The following is a 16250-nucleotide window of genomic DNA, read 5'->3' as shown; positions in this document are numbered from 1 at the left end:
TAAGCTTCCAAAAAACACCTTGGCCGCAGCCTTCATGAGAACAACACTGGCTCCTGATTCTCTGAGAGCCCTTAGCCCACTAATGGTAGACGCCACATTGATTTTAGGCACCAGATATGGAACAATCTTGGGATGCTGAGCTTGAAAAAAGTGAGTAGCTACTAGCTAGCGATAGTATCTGTCTGTTTAACGACTACAATCAAACCACCTTTCGCTCAGTTGCCAAGTTAACTTGCCTGCTATACAAAGCGCTGCTGTCCAGCGTTTACAAATGCTCTCGTTAACATCAACGTTTCCTTCTCATTTCAACGATTCAGTGGCGCTGGTCCTGGTCACTCATGTTGCAGATGCCATCACTTTTTGGGCTCAGGTAGCTAACACTTCATTTGCCTTATTGTCAAATGTAGGCCAACGTTAGTTTTGTGTAATTGCTGGGTTCTTATTTCAGTTGTGTGTGTGTTGTGTTGTGTTGTGTTTACCAATTCTTTATTCATATCAGAATGTTACTGGGGACAAAGCAACAGAATCGATGGATGCCATACTCTCAGAAAAATGCCCCACTGCGACGAGATTGACGGGAAAGCCGAGTCCACAAAGGGTAGGTTAAAGGACAAACGGATTATCTAAATAAGAGAGAAACTCGGTTATCTCCATCTGTTGTCTGCGTTGCAGTTTTATGCTGCATGTTACTCAGAGGACAGATGCTGGTACAGGTGTAAAGTGCAGCAACAATTGAACGACAAGGTGAGAACATCTTAAATTTACTTATCCCTACTCTGGATAGTCGTGATTCGTTTTTGGGATCTAGGTTTTATTCTGTGTTTTAGTGGGAGTGACTACTATTTGTTCTGCTTTTGAACAGAAATGTAATGGCTACATGTTTGTCCCACATTCACATGTCAATCTCATGTTGACTAAATTTTGTTTTTCTTTATTTTGTTTAGTTTCTTGTCTCATATGTTGATTACGGGAATACAGAGGTTGTAGGCAGATCTGACCTAGTAGAATTGCCAGATGACCTACAGTCAGCTGCACTTGCAAAAAAATACAAGTTCTGGGGCTTTCATTTGTCAAGTGAGCAGGATTCTCCACATTTCTCACAGGTAACTGTAATCAAACAATTTCTCCTTCCCCCCCCCCATCTGTTCTTTTTTTCATAGACTCCAGCTGATTGAATTTTAAATGAAATGAGGACGATGGATTGTTACCACTACTAATAATAATAGTAATACAGTTCTCAGACACAAGGTTGCTTCACAAAACAATTTAATACAGATGCAGAGCAAAAGACATAAAACAATTGAGGTTAAGGTAAACACATATAACTGTATTTTGGTGTGTCTCAAGTTATGTAACAGGTCAAGCACTGTACAAACATTGACTACATTTGCATACACACCAATGTCATAAGAATGTGGACCAAGCCAACACCTTTACAAGTTGTGATTTTTCAGCAAGCTGTAGCCTGGTATTTTTTATTCTTGAGGTTTATCAGTGGTAAACCCTCTGAGGTATTGACACTGGTATTGACTCTATTGTAGTGTTTGTCTCATCTCTGGATAGTGTTGATTTTGTTCTGCCGTTGTGTGTGTTTTTTTTTTTTTTTCACGACTAAGAATTATTTGGGGACATACTGTGATCTTCAATCATCAGATTTATTCTTTTGCTATTGTTAAGCTCAGTTGTATGTTTGATTTTTTTTTTTTTTATCAAATAAGCACAGATGTTAAAAACTACATGGAAAACCTACATCTAGAATCAACTCTAGACCTTTAGTTACCTCTTATATACTATGGTGGATGCACAACTTGCCCTTGTTAGTAGTTTCTTGCATAATATACATACTTATAGGTGTTAAAGCTGACAACAGAAAATGAATTAAAGGTGACAGTTTGCACTTTATATTTTCAGCATTTAGCTGATGCTTTTATCCAAAGCAACTTGCAGTTATGACTGAGTACAATTTGAGCAGTTGTGGGTTAAGGGTCTTGCTCAGGGGCCCAACAGTGGCAACTCGGCGGTGGTGGCTTGAACCAGCAACCTTGTGATTACAAGTCAAGTACCGCTACCACTGCCCCACTTTCACCTCATAGCCGGCGTTCCATTTAAAATCCAGGATGCTGGAGTACAGAACTAAAATAGTAAATACTGCCATTGTTCATATTCTTACAGACTTATTCTTTTATATGTGAGTATTATGTATACCATTGTTGTATGTCAGGGAAAGTCCTTCCTCCAGAATCTGATATATGGAAAGAAGTTGCGCATTAATAAGAAGTCAGTTTGCTTCGATGGAACCATCCTGGTCCAAGTGTTTCAGGGCAATTTTGATATCGGCCAAGAGGTGTTGAAGTTCAAATTTGCCAAACTGAATCTACCAGAGAACAGAGAGAGCACCTTTCCTGCTAAGGCCCTCCATATGCAGGCTGGACTGTGGCCTTTTATGGGTCAACAGGGAGATGGTGACATCCCAAGCTCTTTAGGATGTATGCCCAAGTTGCGTCCAGTTTCCTCCAACCACAAGCCTCAAGTCTTGATGTAAGATACACCTGCTTTCACATAATCATTCAGACAATGTCTTGTATGTATATGATAGTAGTATGGTTTTTCATTGTAACATTTTCTGCAAATCATAGCATGGACAATTGAATTTATCCCATATCATTGCACCGTAAGCTATACTAACTGGTTCTGTTTTTACAACCTATACCATCAGTGTATAGGTTACATTTTGATAAACTGCTATAAAAAATATTATCACAAGCTGTCCTCCACCCCACACCTTACCCACATTTGTATGGTAGTCTGATAGACCAGGAAAAGTGACCCAATAGCAGTCAGACTATTGCATCATGGTATGTTAGAAACAAGTGTTAATATGGCCTAACAACACAGAATCTGTGAATTTTGTTAGGATTTAGGTCATACTGTAAACATGACGTAGCCAGGTTACTGCTTGGATTGTTGTGCCTTTTCAGGGAAAAAAGTGCTGGCACGACTGTAAATGTGCCAGAAGCAGAGGGGAAGCTGATGAAGGAGAACCAGCCCTGTGATGCAACTCATGCAGAGATGGCTGTCCAGCACCTATGCGGTCAGGCCAGTGAATATATGCTGACTGAAGCCAAGTCAGAGCTGCAGGTGCTCACATAGTCATGTTTTCCAACCCATTTTGTTAAAATCACTGGAGCATCAAACATACCATTTCTTGCCTAGAATACACCACACATTACTTGACCTGTTGGTGTGCTGTCAACACTAATATATTTTGTAGCCTGATACTAGATTGCTGACAGTTGCACACTTAACAGAACCAATTTGTTAAAAATGCTTACAATAGTGTGTTTGCCATTACTGCTTTTCTCTATGTGCTGTGCATTTTGGGTTATGTATGTCGGCTGTGTTATTTTGTAGAGGATGAGAGAGGAGGTGGATGAAAAAACAAAGGAGATAAAGAAGCTTGAGGAGCAGAAGAGAGCAATCCAGAAACATGCAGATGATCTAGAGCATCGACTGAAGGAGGCCAGACTGGAGCTGCAGGTTAGAGGTGGCTAGTATGTTTTAGAAGGAAGGACTTAAGGTTAGAGTTGGTACAATACCCATTTTTGTCCAATCATTGTTTTTGTGTTTTTAATCACATTTAAAGTGAGCTAAGGAGTTCTGCATTCGACTTAGGATTTAAAAGTACATATATAATGTAATATGTATAATAATGTATAGTTCTGTGCAAATGTCTTGGGCCACCATTTAGATTTGTTGTTTTAGCAATGGTATAATGACCATATATAAATTTTTCAGTCTCTTTATTTGGATACAAACAGAAAATACAGGAAATATGTATGCATAGTAAAAAAATGAATAAATAAAATTTCAGAACAAAAGTCAGTCCCTTGGTACTAAGCACATCTTGAACTCTTTTAGCGAGACTGTCCTGTAGTTTTCTGAAGTCATCTTCTGGTACCATTCTGTTCAGGTTCTATTCCATTTAGGTTTGACAGCCAGGTTCGTGCTATTGCTCATGTATAAGTGGAGGGAACACTAAATGCTTGCCATTGTAGCCTATAGAAGCACCTTTAGTTTCTGTTTTTTAATGCTGCATACAAATGTCCTGTGTTTTCTGGTATTCTAATAAAGACAGAAATTATTATACATGTTAATTATACCATTGTCAAAATGGCAAATCTAATGGTGGCCTAAGACCTTTGCATAGTACTGTATATAAATGTAAAGGACTGATTTTGGTTTGAGCTGTATGTGTGGCTTGACCTGTAGGTTGTTTTATAGGAAGTGAGTGAGGTATGTCCGAAAAAAGACAAGAGTGTGGAAGTCCACCTGGACTCAACAGTAGGTGAAAGGTTCTGTCGACTGGTTGAGAAAGTGGAAGCAGTGAAAAAAAATAGGTAAGCTGTTGTTTTTATAGCTTAGTGTTTTCCCTCTAGACTGGTTTGCTTTTGTGTTCTTTATGTGTGTGTGTGTGTGTGTGTGTGTGTGTGTGTGTGTTTTCCCTTCTGACCCAGGGAGAGTAATCTATGCAGTACTCCTGGGGATCTCCTATTGGAATACATTACAATAGTGGTCAACAACCAAATTCTTAAGCCATTCACTTCAGAAAAACTTGAGATGGCATGGGAGGACTACACACAGGCTTTAAAGAAACTTAGAGAGTGTCAAAATGTGAGTAATATAAATTGCTTGTTCATATTGTTGGATCCACAGTTTGTCTGTCCATCAATCTATCAGTCTTTCAGCATGTTGATCGGTTGATCATGCTTCAAGATCATGAAGTGGCCTCTTTGAACTGTGTCTGACTTGGACATTATTTTTCAGCAAATAAAAATATTATTTTGGTTTTGCCACAGCAAAAGAAAAAACAGACTGGATTTTGTACAAGCATTCAAGGATACCTTCATTTAAACTTTGTACTACTGCTAAATTCTCAGTCTCTGTGATTATTAGGAAGTGCATTTTTAAATAGTTGGACGCAGTAGAACAGAGTCAGAAAAATAGGTTTGTGTTGGAAAATTATGGGTTGTTTTAAACATGTCAAGGCTTGGCACACTGGTCACTGTTAAAAGGAATGGGGTTTATTAGCCCATGTTATGTTGCATGTTTGTCCAGAAGGGGGAGATACAGGATCTGGTGAACAGCAGGAATCAATTTCGTAGGGCACTCTTGACTGCCATAGATGACTTCCTTCGAGAGGTGGACAATCTGCCAATTGGTGAACGGCTGGAGAGTCTCCAGGTGTGTTGGTGGAAGTACAGTATCTCTTCATGTAGTAAATTAAAAAAAAAAAAAAAAAAAAGTTTAATATGGTATAAATGATTACAGTATTATGAAATAATTTTGATGGCTTGTGTCTCTTTAGTCATCACTTGTCTTCTAACAGGATGTTTACTCGAAACTGACGGCAGTACGTGGATCAGTATTGACAGAAAATATTGAAGATCAGTCTTTTGAGTACTTCTGTAACTGGAAGACTCAAAAGCATCAGAACTCCAGAAACATGCGACAAGCAACAGATCAGGCACTTTGTGCTCTGAGTGACTGGGCAGCCAACGTAAGCAAGGTACATGCTAACACTTTACCAGAGCCTACACCACCATACTGTTTCTCCTGTGGGTGTAGGAAAATTGCCACCTCATTATATATTCTCCCCTGAGATTATACCCCAGTACAAGGTGTTTACCAGAAAGTCCAACATCTTGGCGGGTATACACTGCATTTTCGGTCATTCCTATTCAGTTAGTTAAATATTGGTTCTCTGAGTTTTGATGTCAGTATTCACATCATTGAAGTATTGTTTGTCATCTTCATGTGTATATAGTCTTCAACAGATAATTAGTATAATGTGCATTTAGTTTTTCTGCTTGAAAGAGAAGACTGGAGTGTCCCTGGAAGTCATTGCTGAGGGTGTGGATGAACTCCTACAGCAGGCTGAATCCACTGTCTATGAGGAGCTGAACATTAAACTCCGTGTGAGTCTTGTAACCCCTTCACACACACACCTTACCAACTTTTGGTACACTGACAATTCCCTCCTGATAGCTGACTGTTAGCTAACAAAATACTAATATTTAGGCTTTTGCATATTGAGTGCTGTCTCCCAGTGCTTTTATATTAGTAGATGAAGTATGTGAAGAATTTGTAATGTTCAGATCTGCTTCAGATTAAGTATTTGTGGTGTTTCACAGGAGCAAGATGGTCAGGATATGAAGATAATGTCGAATGCATTTCATAAAGTGGTGGAGCATATCCAAAAGGAGCAGCAGCTGCTGTGTGGCATCAGAGAGAAATGTGAAATCAACAAAAAGGTATGAAGACCACACCTGACCACCCAAATATTTAGCCAGCAGTAGACCTACAGTCTGAAACCGATTAGTGAGGAATAAGGCAGAAGGTGCTGAATTGTGCGTGTAAACAGATCGGCAGCAGCTGGTAAATGTACAATTTTAAAATGTGCCTACAAAATTGGCATACCTAATGAAGTGACCAGTAAAGAGAGGTACATGGTTTCAGGACATACAGTGTCAAAGATATGAGGCTTTCCTCTTGCATAGCACCACAGGTGCTTTTCCAGTGTTTATCTACACAACCTTACTTGAGGACATGGATGTGGGTTGCATATGGGGTGAGCAGGGGCAGAATTGAATATGCATTTAGAAGTGAATTTATACATCTCCTTCATAAGTTGTTCTGTCTATAACAGCAGTATTGTAAAAAGTCTTTGGCGGCAGTTTTGTGCATTCAGTGCCTAATTTTCCCCTGGCAATGACATGGACATTTTGTTTTGCCTCCTCTTGCTATTGTTAAAAGTGAAGAGTGATGGGTTGAAACCTAGCTGTCAGGCAACCTAGAACAACCATAAATTAAGCTGTCTAGGTAAAATGGAATAGAAAAAGGAGGTTAAAGGAGCAGTAAGTCATATTTACCACCAAAAAGTAGCAAATGATTTTTTATGAAAGTGATTTTTTTTTTTCTTTCTATAAAACACAGCTCACATGAGATGACTCAAATTGCTTAGTAATTCTCAAATAAACCAGTGTATACTCCATCGAGCGGGTCCCCCGCATGGAGGCGGCCATGTTTAATATAGATTTAGTACAGAATCTCTGAAACTTAAAGGCCAGTAGGTGTCAGTGTAATAGCTGTGTCATAATGTGACTGGAATCATTGTAAAAATGACTTATTGCTGCTTATTTAAGTGTTGCCCCCAATGTATACACATCCTTGAGAATGTACTAAATGGGATTATAGTCAAAAAAAAAACTAAACTTGCCCTTCTGTAATGGTTGATTCCAGTTTAAGCAGGGGATGGTACAGTGGCAGAACAGCACTCCTAAAATAAATGAACTCTTGTACATAAAGAAACGCATCAAAAGCCTGCGTTCACAGCTCCGCTGGAAAATGGTGGAGGCGGGCTGTCTGGAGGAGGTAATTGCATTCATAATTATGTAGATGTAATAATGTTGGGTGCTGTGGCACAGCTGTGAAGGGTAATCTTAATTCATGAGGAGAAAAGGCCATTATTTAAAGAGCAGTAATAGTTGTCACCAGTGAGGAGTACTTGAACAGAAAACGTAACTGTTTGTCTGAGCGGCATTGATCTGTTCCACTCCACAGGCTGATGATTTGGATCTCCCTGAAATTCTGAAGAAAAAGGAAGAGATTGCTAAGACAAGGAAATCGCTCTTTGAGGAAATTGACAATGAGAGAGAGGAATATGTATGTTTGAATGTGGAACACTTCATATTTGCTACTGATGCTCTGAACAGAGTCATCTACAGTGCCATCTGTAAATAACTGGACAGTGACTTCATTTCAAATCTTAAAGTTTTAGCATTTTTAACAAGATGTGGTATGAAGTGTCTGAATGACAGTTGCTGTGTAAATGTCTAGGAGAAGCTGTGTGATCTGGCGAGAGGAAGCTTTCCAGAGCTTGTGCCTCTATACCCAGAGGCAGATATTAACAGTTACCTGGTGAGTCACAAGTTTTTTGTTTGTTGGTTTGCTTGTTTTGATTCCCTCTTAACAAGCTGAACATATTACAAAAAACAGTCACCACTTTCAACACATCAGCACTTTCTTTAGTTAATAATGTTTTAGCCTACCACACTGCCACATCGCCTTTATCCTAATCCTGACATTTACATTCAGGTGTGATGCTTCTTAAAATCAGAAACACTTCTGATTTGTCATCATGCATCATTAGCACCAAAAAATGTCAGTTATTTCACAGATGGAGGGCTTAAAAGTGCTCCTGCACAATTTCCAGTGTATGGCTGTTTTTTAGTCAATGTTGTCAGCATAGAATTCAGCAACAGTCATTTGTGAGCATTGTAGCCTCTTATCCAGTCAGCAGTAAGCTACATGCTCATGCTGACCTCTCGCACTGCCCCTGTCCCATTCGTACAACATTTCAGGCTTACAACGTTTTTATTCTTTCGTTTGTTTAAAGTCTACAGATAAATCATCTATAGTAAGGCAGAACGGAGACCCAGCATACCTCCAAACTTCGTATGGACTGCATCCTAACAAAAAAAAAACAAACAAAAAAAACAGTGTCTCTGTATTCAAACTTGCTAATATTGGACTGTTAGGTCATTGATCACCTGACTCGATTAAGGTGCATGTTGTGTTTACAGAGCTCCGAGGGGCTGTTAATGAAGAGCTTGGATCGGGACATATTTGATGCTGAGCCAATGAAAGAGCTGAGTGGGCGGAGACCTCTGGTGTACACGGAGTTCCAGGGCCAGAAGGTGGTGCTCAAGGTAGTGTTCTGGTTGAAGCTTATTATGCCCTAGCAGTAGAATGAAAGTGGGGAAGTCTTGGTCTGGTTTTTGTTTTTTCATTCTTTCTTACTGAACATTTTTGTTCTTTTAGTTCATTTTTGGCTTTAAAAACTGTAATGAAATAGGACCATATGTTAATATTGCAATTGTCCACCTGTTCAGAAGAATCGGAGGTAGATTTCGACTCATAATTACTTCCATTTTTGTGGCAGGGCTACTCTGTGAATGAGGAGTCAGAAGTGAGGATGCTGGAGCAGGCAGTACAGTATCACAGAGCGCAGAGTCAGAAGCCTTCCATTGTCCTGCCTCTTCTAAGCCTGTTCTTTGGCAAGGTGCTCCATTTTTACACCTCAGACTTACTCTCTCGTCCGTACGTGCCTCTAGCCTCTGCTGAGAAAGTGGGGGTGCTTCATGTGTATGGTCTACCTTGAAAATGCACATATTCAGATGTCATCCTGTCATTTCCACACATTCTCTTTGCTCGGGTTAATAGCGATCATTATGCTGGTGCTCTGTCGGTGCATTTTGTACTCCATAACAGAATGTTAATCATGCCAAATGTGTGTTTCAGTCAGATCCTCTGGCCTACATCATGCTGCCGTACATTTCCAACGGGAGTCTCATGGCTGTGCAGAGGATAAGCCCACTCGCACCCTCTGTAAGTTGTAGGTTGTTGACTTTCATGCCATTGGGCCATCAGAGATGAATGATTAAAGGGAACGCTGATGTGGCAAGTAGAACCAATGAACACAAATCAGGGTCAGGTGGCATTATTCAACTGGTCCTGTCGACCTTTTATTCATTGTTAGAAATATCATCAATTCTAATGAATTAGAGAAAGATTACAGAATTGTCCAGTTTATAACGATACAAAGCATGCATGAGCAAAGCAAATTGTATTTTAATTGAAAACACTGTACATTACATGGCATTGAGGGGTTGGAATGAATGTCTGGTATCTCCTTGAGGAAAAGGACAGTGAAGTAAGTAATGCTTATGGTTGTGATGTGACTGTTCAGGAGACTGGGAGGGTGATGAGAGGAGCACTTCTAGGGCTGCAGAGTTTGCATGCGGCCTGCATCACCCACGCCTCTCTAAACCCCAGCAATGTGTTTGTTCTCAACCGAGAGCAAGGCATCATAGGGGATTATGATTTTACAAAGACACCAGTGAGTAACACATCTCTCTGTCTCTCTAACAACCTTGTGCAGAAACATGTACAGTGATACTTTATGGATCAGAAGTCAAATGTCACTTGAGGTCTTAGTTACTTACAATTAGACTGTGATTTATTACTGAAGCAGATCCAGCCTGCATGACCGCATTACCTGGAGAGTTCGTCATCCTGTGGAACTGCAGTGGAAAGGGTGTCTCAGATCACATCTGATTATTTTATTCTGCCAGTACCGTTAATCTAGGAGACATGATGATGATGATGATGATGCGGGACAGTACTCCATAGGAGAAATTGCACCATGATCAAAATTTAAACTTATGCTGATCATAAAATCACACACAATACTTGCAACTGAATTATCTTAATATCAGGATCAGTACATAGCCTGACAAAGGAAACCACAGTCTTAACAATGTGATTTATCGAAATCTAAATGTAATACATAGGCCTTTGTATGTATTTATCTTTTTCCAGGAGCAGAGGGCTTTGGATAGTGGAATGGTGGCCGGCTCCATCTGCCTTGTGGCTCCAGAATTGAGACAGGGTCAGCCGCCCACCCCAGCTAGTGACATGTACGCTATTGGAGGCATCATGCTCTGGGTAGGGGGATGCATTAATACAGCGCTCAATTTTATAGTAACTTTTCTCTTTTTTTCATTTCTGTGGAAAATGTACTAAATTTTTTAGTGCATGGCAATATTTTCTGCTGTTTTAGTGTTGAAGAAAATGAGTTTTTCTGATAGTAATGGAGCCTGATTTCTGTATGCAGCTTAGTGCTCCAGATTTCAGTGGAGTGGTGGAGAATGATGGACAAGCCCCAGAGATTCTGGGATTGCAGCTGGTAGGTAAACATTTTTTTTTCTTTTTTTTCCCCATTCTAAGAATTTTGATTTTCTCATAGAGCTTTTATGCAAATTTGACTCTGACAGGATATCAAACTCCAGACCCTCCTTTCAAAGCTAATGGTGTACACTGGGAGATTATCAGTACATGAAGCCCTAGATGATGCTTATTTCTTTTCACTTGAAAACTGAAAATGCAGGTATCTCAGGGAAAAAAGTTGACTACTTCATTAATTATTTCTAGTTTTGTTCAAGAAAAGGTATTTCAAAAAAGCAAGACATTTGTTTCTACTGTATGTTTTGTTCAAATAAATAAACAAATTAAAGACACTTGCAGAAGTCGAATGTGTTTATTTTAGGGTATAGTAAAGAATATTAGACAAATGAGACGTATGTACACTATATGGCTAAAAGTATGTGGTCACCACACCTAATTACTGAGTTAAGAGGGGAAAAAAAATGCTAACAGATATATAAAATCAAGCACATGGCCATAGACAAACTTTGGCAATGGAAGGGTTGGACTAAGCAACTTTGACTTTAAAAGTGCCACCTTTGCCACATGTCAGTTTATGAAATTTCTGCAAACTGTAAGTGTTAGTGGTCAGCTGTAATTGCTATTTTTGTGAAATGGAAGTATCTAGGACTAACAACAGCTTAGTCAAGAAGCAGTAGGCCACGCAGACTCAGTGACACCACTGAATGCTGAAGCACGCAGCACAGAAAAATTATCTACCCACTGGAATACATGGTGCCAACAGAAGCCTGTCGGAGGAGGGACAGTGGTGTGCTCCTGTTTTTCAGGGTTTGGGCTGGGCCCCTTATTTTCAGTGAAGAGAATGTTAATGCTGTAGCATTAGAGACATTTTAGACAATTATACACTCCTAACTTTGTGGCTCTTTTTTGGGAAAGATTTGAGGAAGGCTCATTCCTGTTCCAGCATGAACGTGACTCTGCACAAAGTGAAATCCATAAAGAGCCCTGACCCTGCTGAACACTTTTTTTTTAGACAAAATGGAATGTCATTTGCCAACCAGACCTGCTTATGCAGCATTAATGCTAGACCTCACAAATTCTTATTTGACTGAATAAGCCCAAATTCCCACAGACATACTCCAAAATCTACCCAGAAGAGTGCAGGTTCTTATAACCGCCAAGGAGGTGGCACAAATAGATATATTAATGCCCATGGTTTTGGAACAGGATGTCCAACAAGCTCATATAGGTGTGATGGTCTGGTGTCCACGTACTTCTGGCGATACAGTGTACTTGATGTGAGTAGTTCTTCATGTTTAGTTGTGTGGTTTATTTCTGTTCTTTTACCTCTTGATGATGATCTTGACAGGCAAGGCTGTCATCTTCACGGTCATGTCACATTGTGAGAATATTACCCATAATAAACTGCAACAGTAGTTCATATGTTTTCCCTCACTTTTTGTGAAGGTACAATGGAACAAAATGTAAAGTCATGTTGGTTTACATTTAAAAAAAAAATTATTATAATCACATTCCAGATTATTCAAATTATTACCATTGTTTTCAAACTCTGCCAATACAGCATAAAATTTGGATTATAATTGGGTTCATGAATTTAGTTGTCCTATTTATTGACATCCTATTTGTGGAATGGGCATGACTATGTTCACTGATGTGGTTGAATGTTTGTTTGTTTACTTTCCAGTAATCCTCTTTAAGCAAAACACAGTAACTGGCTTTGACAAAACTGAATGCAAACCCAGCTCTCAAGAAACCTACACTTTCAGATAAACTTCCAGACAAAAGCTAACCAAAACTACTATTTGCTTCAGGAAAACCTCTGCTCTCTAAATTCTAAAACTAGTGAAGCACTGGCTGGCTTCATTTGAATTTCTTATGTATTTTGGGCAGTTCCGTTGCTTTCATATTTCAATATGTGTAAAACGTAAATCGAAACAATAGAAATAGAACGATAAAAGAAACCGGATTAAATGTAACACCATTTCTTTAAAATGGCAAATCAAATAGTGCCTTTACAATTAAAATGTGTTGTCTTCTTTCTGTAAAATACATTCTATTTTACCTGTGATAGACTGCTTTTTTTTTTTTTTTTTTTTTTCTCAGAAAAAAAGAAACTCCTTAAAAATTGTTGTTTTTTTTGTTTGTTTTTTTTTGCATGCACATCATTTTATCATGTTAATCTAACAGTACTGAGCCAGCATATTTCATGCACAGCAGCATATTCAGGGAGTGGACAAAAATAATGGAAACTTTTTATATAAAAAAGAGACTTTACAAGGATCTGAATTACAAAGGCATAGTACAAATGAGTTGTATTGGTGTGAATGCCCAATCGAAACATTTGTCAGCTAGAAAAGAAGTCTGAATCAGCACTTTTTTTGAAAAACAATGTTCCAAAGATCTTAAATAGTCAATGCCTGAAATGCTGGTGCATTAGTCACAAAGACTGCAAAATGTTTTTAATACATCAAGGGGGGGAAAAGCCTTGAAAATTGTGACAGCATGGACAAACCATCAGCAAAGAAGAAGAGTGGTAGCAAGTTCTCTGATAATGAAAGACAGCACTTAATACAAAAGTTGCTAAAACTGCAAAAACTACAGCCTCAACATTAATCATAGAACTGCATCAGTTTCTTGGTGGTCTTGGTGTGATGCAAAGATCCACAAGGATCAGGTCCTTTTGTCTTCATGCTGTACATCCAGAAAAAAAGACTTTCTGCAGTGTTCTTTTTTACAGAACCCATCTTATAGAACTCTGCTATCCCTGCATATTCACCAGGATCATTCACATTTAAACAAATAAATAAGACATGATCCTTACATTATTTGTGTGAAAGTGTTCTAGCTGAGCAGTATAAATCCTGCATATGTGCACTGTGTCAGAGTAACTGAAGCACAAGTGGGCTATGCTGGAAAAAACTAACAGCAGCAACCTCAGTCTTCACTAAAAGATGGGAGTACATTACTCACTGGTAAAATGTTTTAGTTTACTGGTAGAATTACTGCATTCATGCAATATTAATTCAGTATGTAATTAGAATAAATAATAGTATTAGTAGGATTGCTGCTGCTCTTCTACTAAGTAACGTGTTGTCTTTCTTTTTTTTTTTTTTTAGAAATGTGGTTTTCTTGCTTGTATATATTTTTTTCGTTGCTGTTGTTTGCCAGATAGGTTGTATGATGACCTGTTTAGATGTTGTTCTAAGCAAATTGTTGCGTTTGTGTCTGGCTTTGTTATACAAGCAAGCTCATGCGATAATGTGCCTTGGTGTTGTACTGCTGAAGCTAACACTAGCAGTGCATACCTATTGAAACCAGCCAGGCCGCATCGCAGATGAAGAGCTGGCTAAATGTTACTCTGCCCAGCAATATTAGATCAACCTCATCAGATGACCAAGGTAAAGGCAAGAAGAAAAGACAAAACATGGCTCAAATATTTTGGATGATTATAGTCATTATTAAAAATGTATTTTCCCTTCATTTACCACTTTCATTTTCTTTTCGGCAGCCAATTTTACAGGAAAAGATAATGCAGAGAAACCACATATCTATTTATTTTTAATTTTAGAAACTCATTGCTGTAGACTGAATTAATTTCATTTTTATAACTGATATATTATTGATAGTGTTGGGCTCTTTGGTACACTGAGAAATAAAAGAAAGCTGAATTCAGGTGTTTTTTTTTTTTTTTTTTTTTTTTTTTTAACATAAATGCAGTTGTACTGTTTTTGATGTTTTTTGATGCTAAAGTAACCACACAGGTGTACGTTATCTTCCATAATGTTTCCAGTACTGGAGATGACACAGAATGTCTGACTGGTCTAACCTCTCTCGGATATGGGAGAGAGGCAGCTCCTGCTATGGTGGTGTTTGAGCTCCTCACAGAAAGTGCAGAGTCAGCAGAAGGTCTGTGGTATGGAGAGTAAAAAGCAGAATCAAGTTTGTATATTGTATATTATATTCACATGCGTGTTCATGTTTACATTCTTGTTTTTGACAGTGAATACTTCAGTGCGCAAGCATGTATACAATGTATACAGTACATATGATATAATGAAGTGGTGACATGATATCATCCATCAAACAGCACAGCGAAAGAAGAAAATAAAAGATATCAGCATGAATACTTATGCATTTGACAGAGTATTGATAATTATATTAGCCTATGTTAGACACTTTTATATAGGCAAGTACCTTATGGTGCGGAAGAAGAAAACCGCGCAAGGTAACGGCTCCTTTATTGCAAGCGAAGCTTTTAGACTCAAAACAGAACTTGACTAATGGAAAAAATATAGGAGAGAACTAAACAACACACAATTGCTACACACGCTAATTTTAACAAAAAGGGAAAGCTGAGACTAAATAAGCCAAACGCATATATTGACTCAGATCAACTTTGTATTTGCGTGTGTATATAACACACACTCCAGGCAGTAATATTATTAGCTGTGCATGCTTTGCACATTGCAGAGAAAGGTAGCCAGATAGTAGAAACTGGTTTCCAGAGAATGCCTAGCTACATATTTACACGTTTTCCCCAAAGCAATGCATAATAAAACATACCCTTATTAGGCCTAAATGTTCATCACTCAATATCCAACATCCATCGCACTAATAAAAGTACTTGAGATACATAATGTAGTGTAATGTGTAAATATGCGTCTAATGCAAAACCATATACCTCGTAGATGCACATAACTGCGTTGTTAGTTGTGCTCGTGATAACATTAGGTTCAAATAGTCCTTCATAGGAATCCTTATGCAATAATGCAATTCTCAGTGCGCGTCGTATTTGTATCTTGTACTTTTCGTAGCGAAACAAAAGCATTAGAATAAGCATTAGAAGGATTAACAAAAGTAGATTTGGTAGGCACATTGCTACTGCCCTCTTTCGGCCTTAAACCTAACCGTAAAAGTGTCCGCCAGCTAAAATAACATTGAATGCTTACAACATTGCAAAACTTATTTGCACACTCAGAATCATCATACATGCTTTGCATGCTATGAAACTAGAATAGGATGAAGGATATCTCAATACCTGTTGGCATGCAAGAGTGCCATAGCATGTCATGTCCAAATTTGAATAAATTTGCGGATAGCTTTCTCGTGAATGCATAAATAGCTAGCCTAGCCTCGCTACGTTTCAAATAGCCTTTGACGAGTTCAAAATGGTGTGGAGTAGACTATGTAATAAATTAGGATCTATTTAGAGATGCCAATAAGTCAAACTGCAAACTGTAATCATAATATAACAAAGTGTTATTCCTGAGGCCCGTTAATTTGGAGCTCTGTTCATAGATGTTTAACTGGCCGTTGTGGAAGAAACGTTCACACGAAAGCTATTAAAGGGGCGTGTCCTTTAACCGTAAAGGGGCGTGTCAATGGCAGGTCCTTGCACTGAAACGTCACTGAGCGGGGGCTAGTCTAAAGGTTTGACTGACAAC

The 16250-nt window shown here is 38.7% G+C and overlaps 1 protein-coding gene across 1 annotated transcript; it reads left to right on the top strand.

Annotated features, from left to right (window-relative positions):
- The first annotated feature begins 271 nt into the window (after positions 1-271).
- LOC113571161 (serine/threonine-protein kinase 31) lies at positions 272-11080 on the top strand. The gene is made up of 23 exons (XM_026999963.2): positions 272-370; positions 500-598; positions 673-744; positions 945-1103; positions 2222-2538; positions 2979-3138; positions 3412-3537; positions 4282-4397; positions 4515-4671; positions 5116-5241; positions 5387-5566; positions 5859-5975; positions 6192-6311; positions 7300-7431; positions 7621-7722; positions 7897-7977; positions 8643-8768; positions 9002-9121; positions 9361-9447; positions 9809-9958; positions 10441-10566; positions 10736-10807; positions 10896-11080. Exons 1-23 carry the CDS (start codon positions 272-274, stop codon positions 10998-11000), a joined length of 2949 nt encoding a protein of 982 aa, XP_026855764.2. The 3' UTR covers positions 11001-11080.
- The last annotated feature ends 5170 nt before the right edge of the window (positions 11081-16250 follow it).

The sequence above is a fragment of the Electrophorus electricus genome, chromosome 10 (genome assembly GCF_013358815.1).
Source record: "Electrophorus electricus isolate fEleEle1 chromosome 10, fEleEle1.pri, whole genome shotgun sequence".
In the NCBI taxonomy this organism is placed as follows: domain Eukaryota; kingdom Metazoa; phylum Chordata; class Actinopteri; order Gymnotiformes; family Gymnotidae; genus Electrophorus; species Electrophorus electricus.
This window is presented reverse-complemented; position numbering and strand designations above follow the sequence as displayed.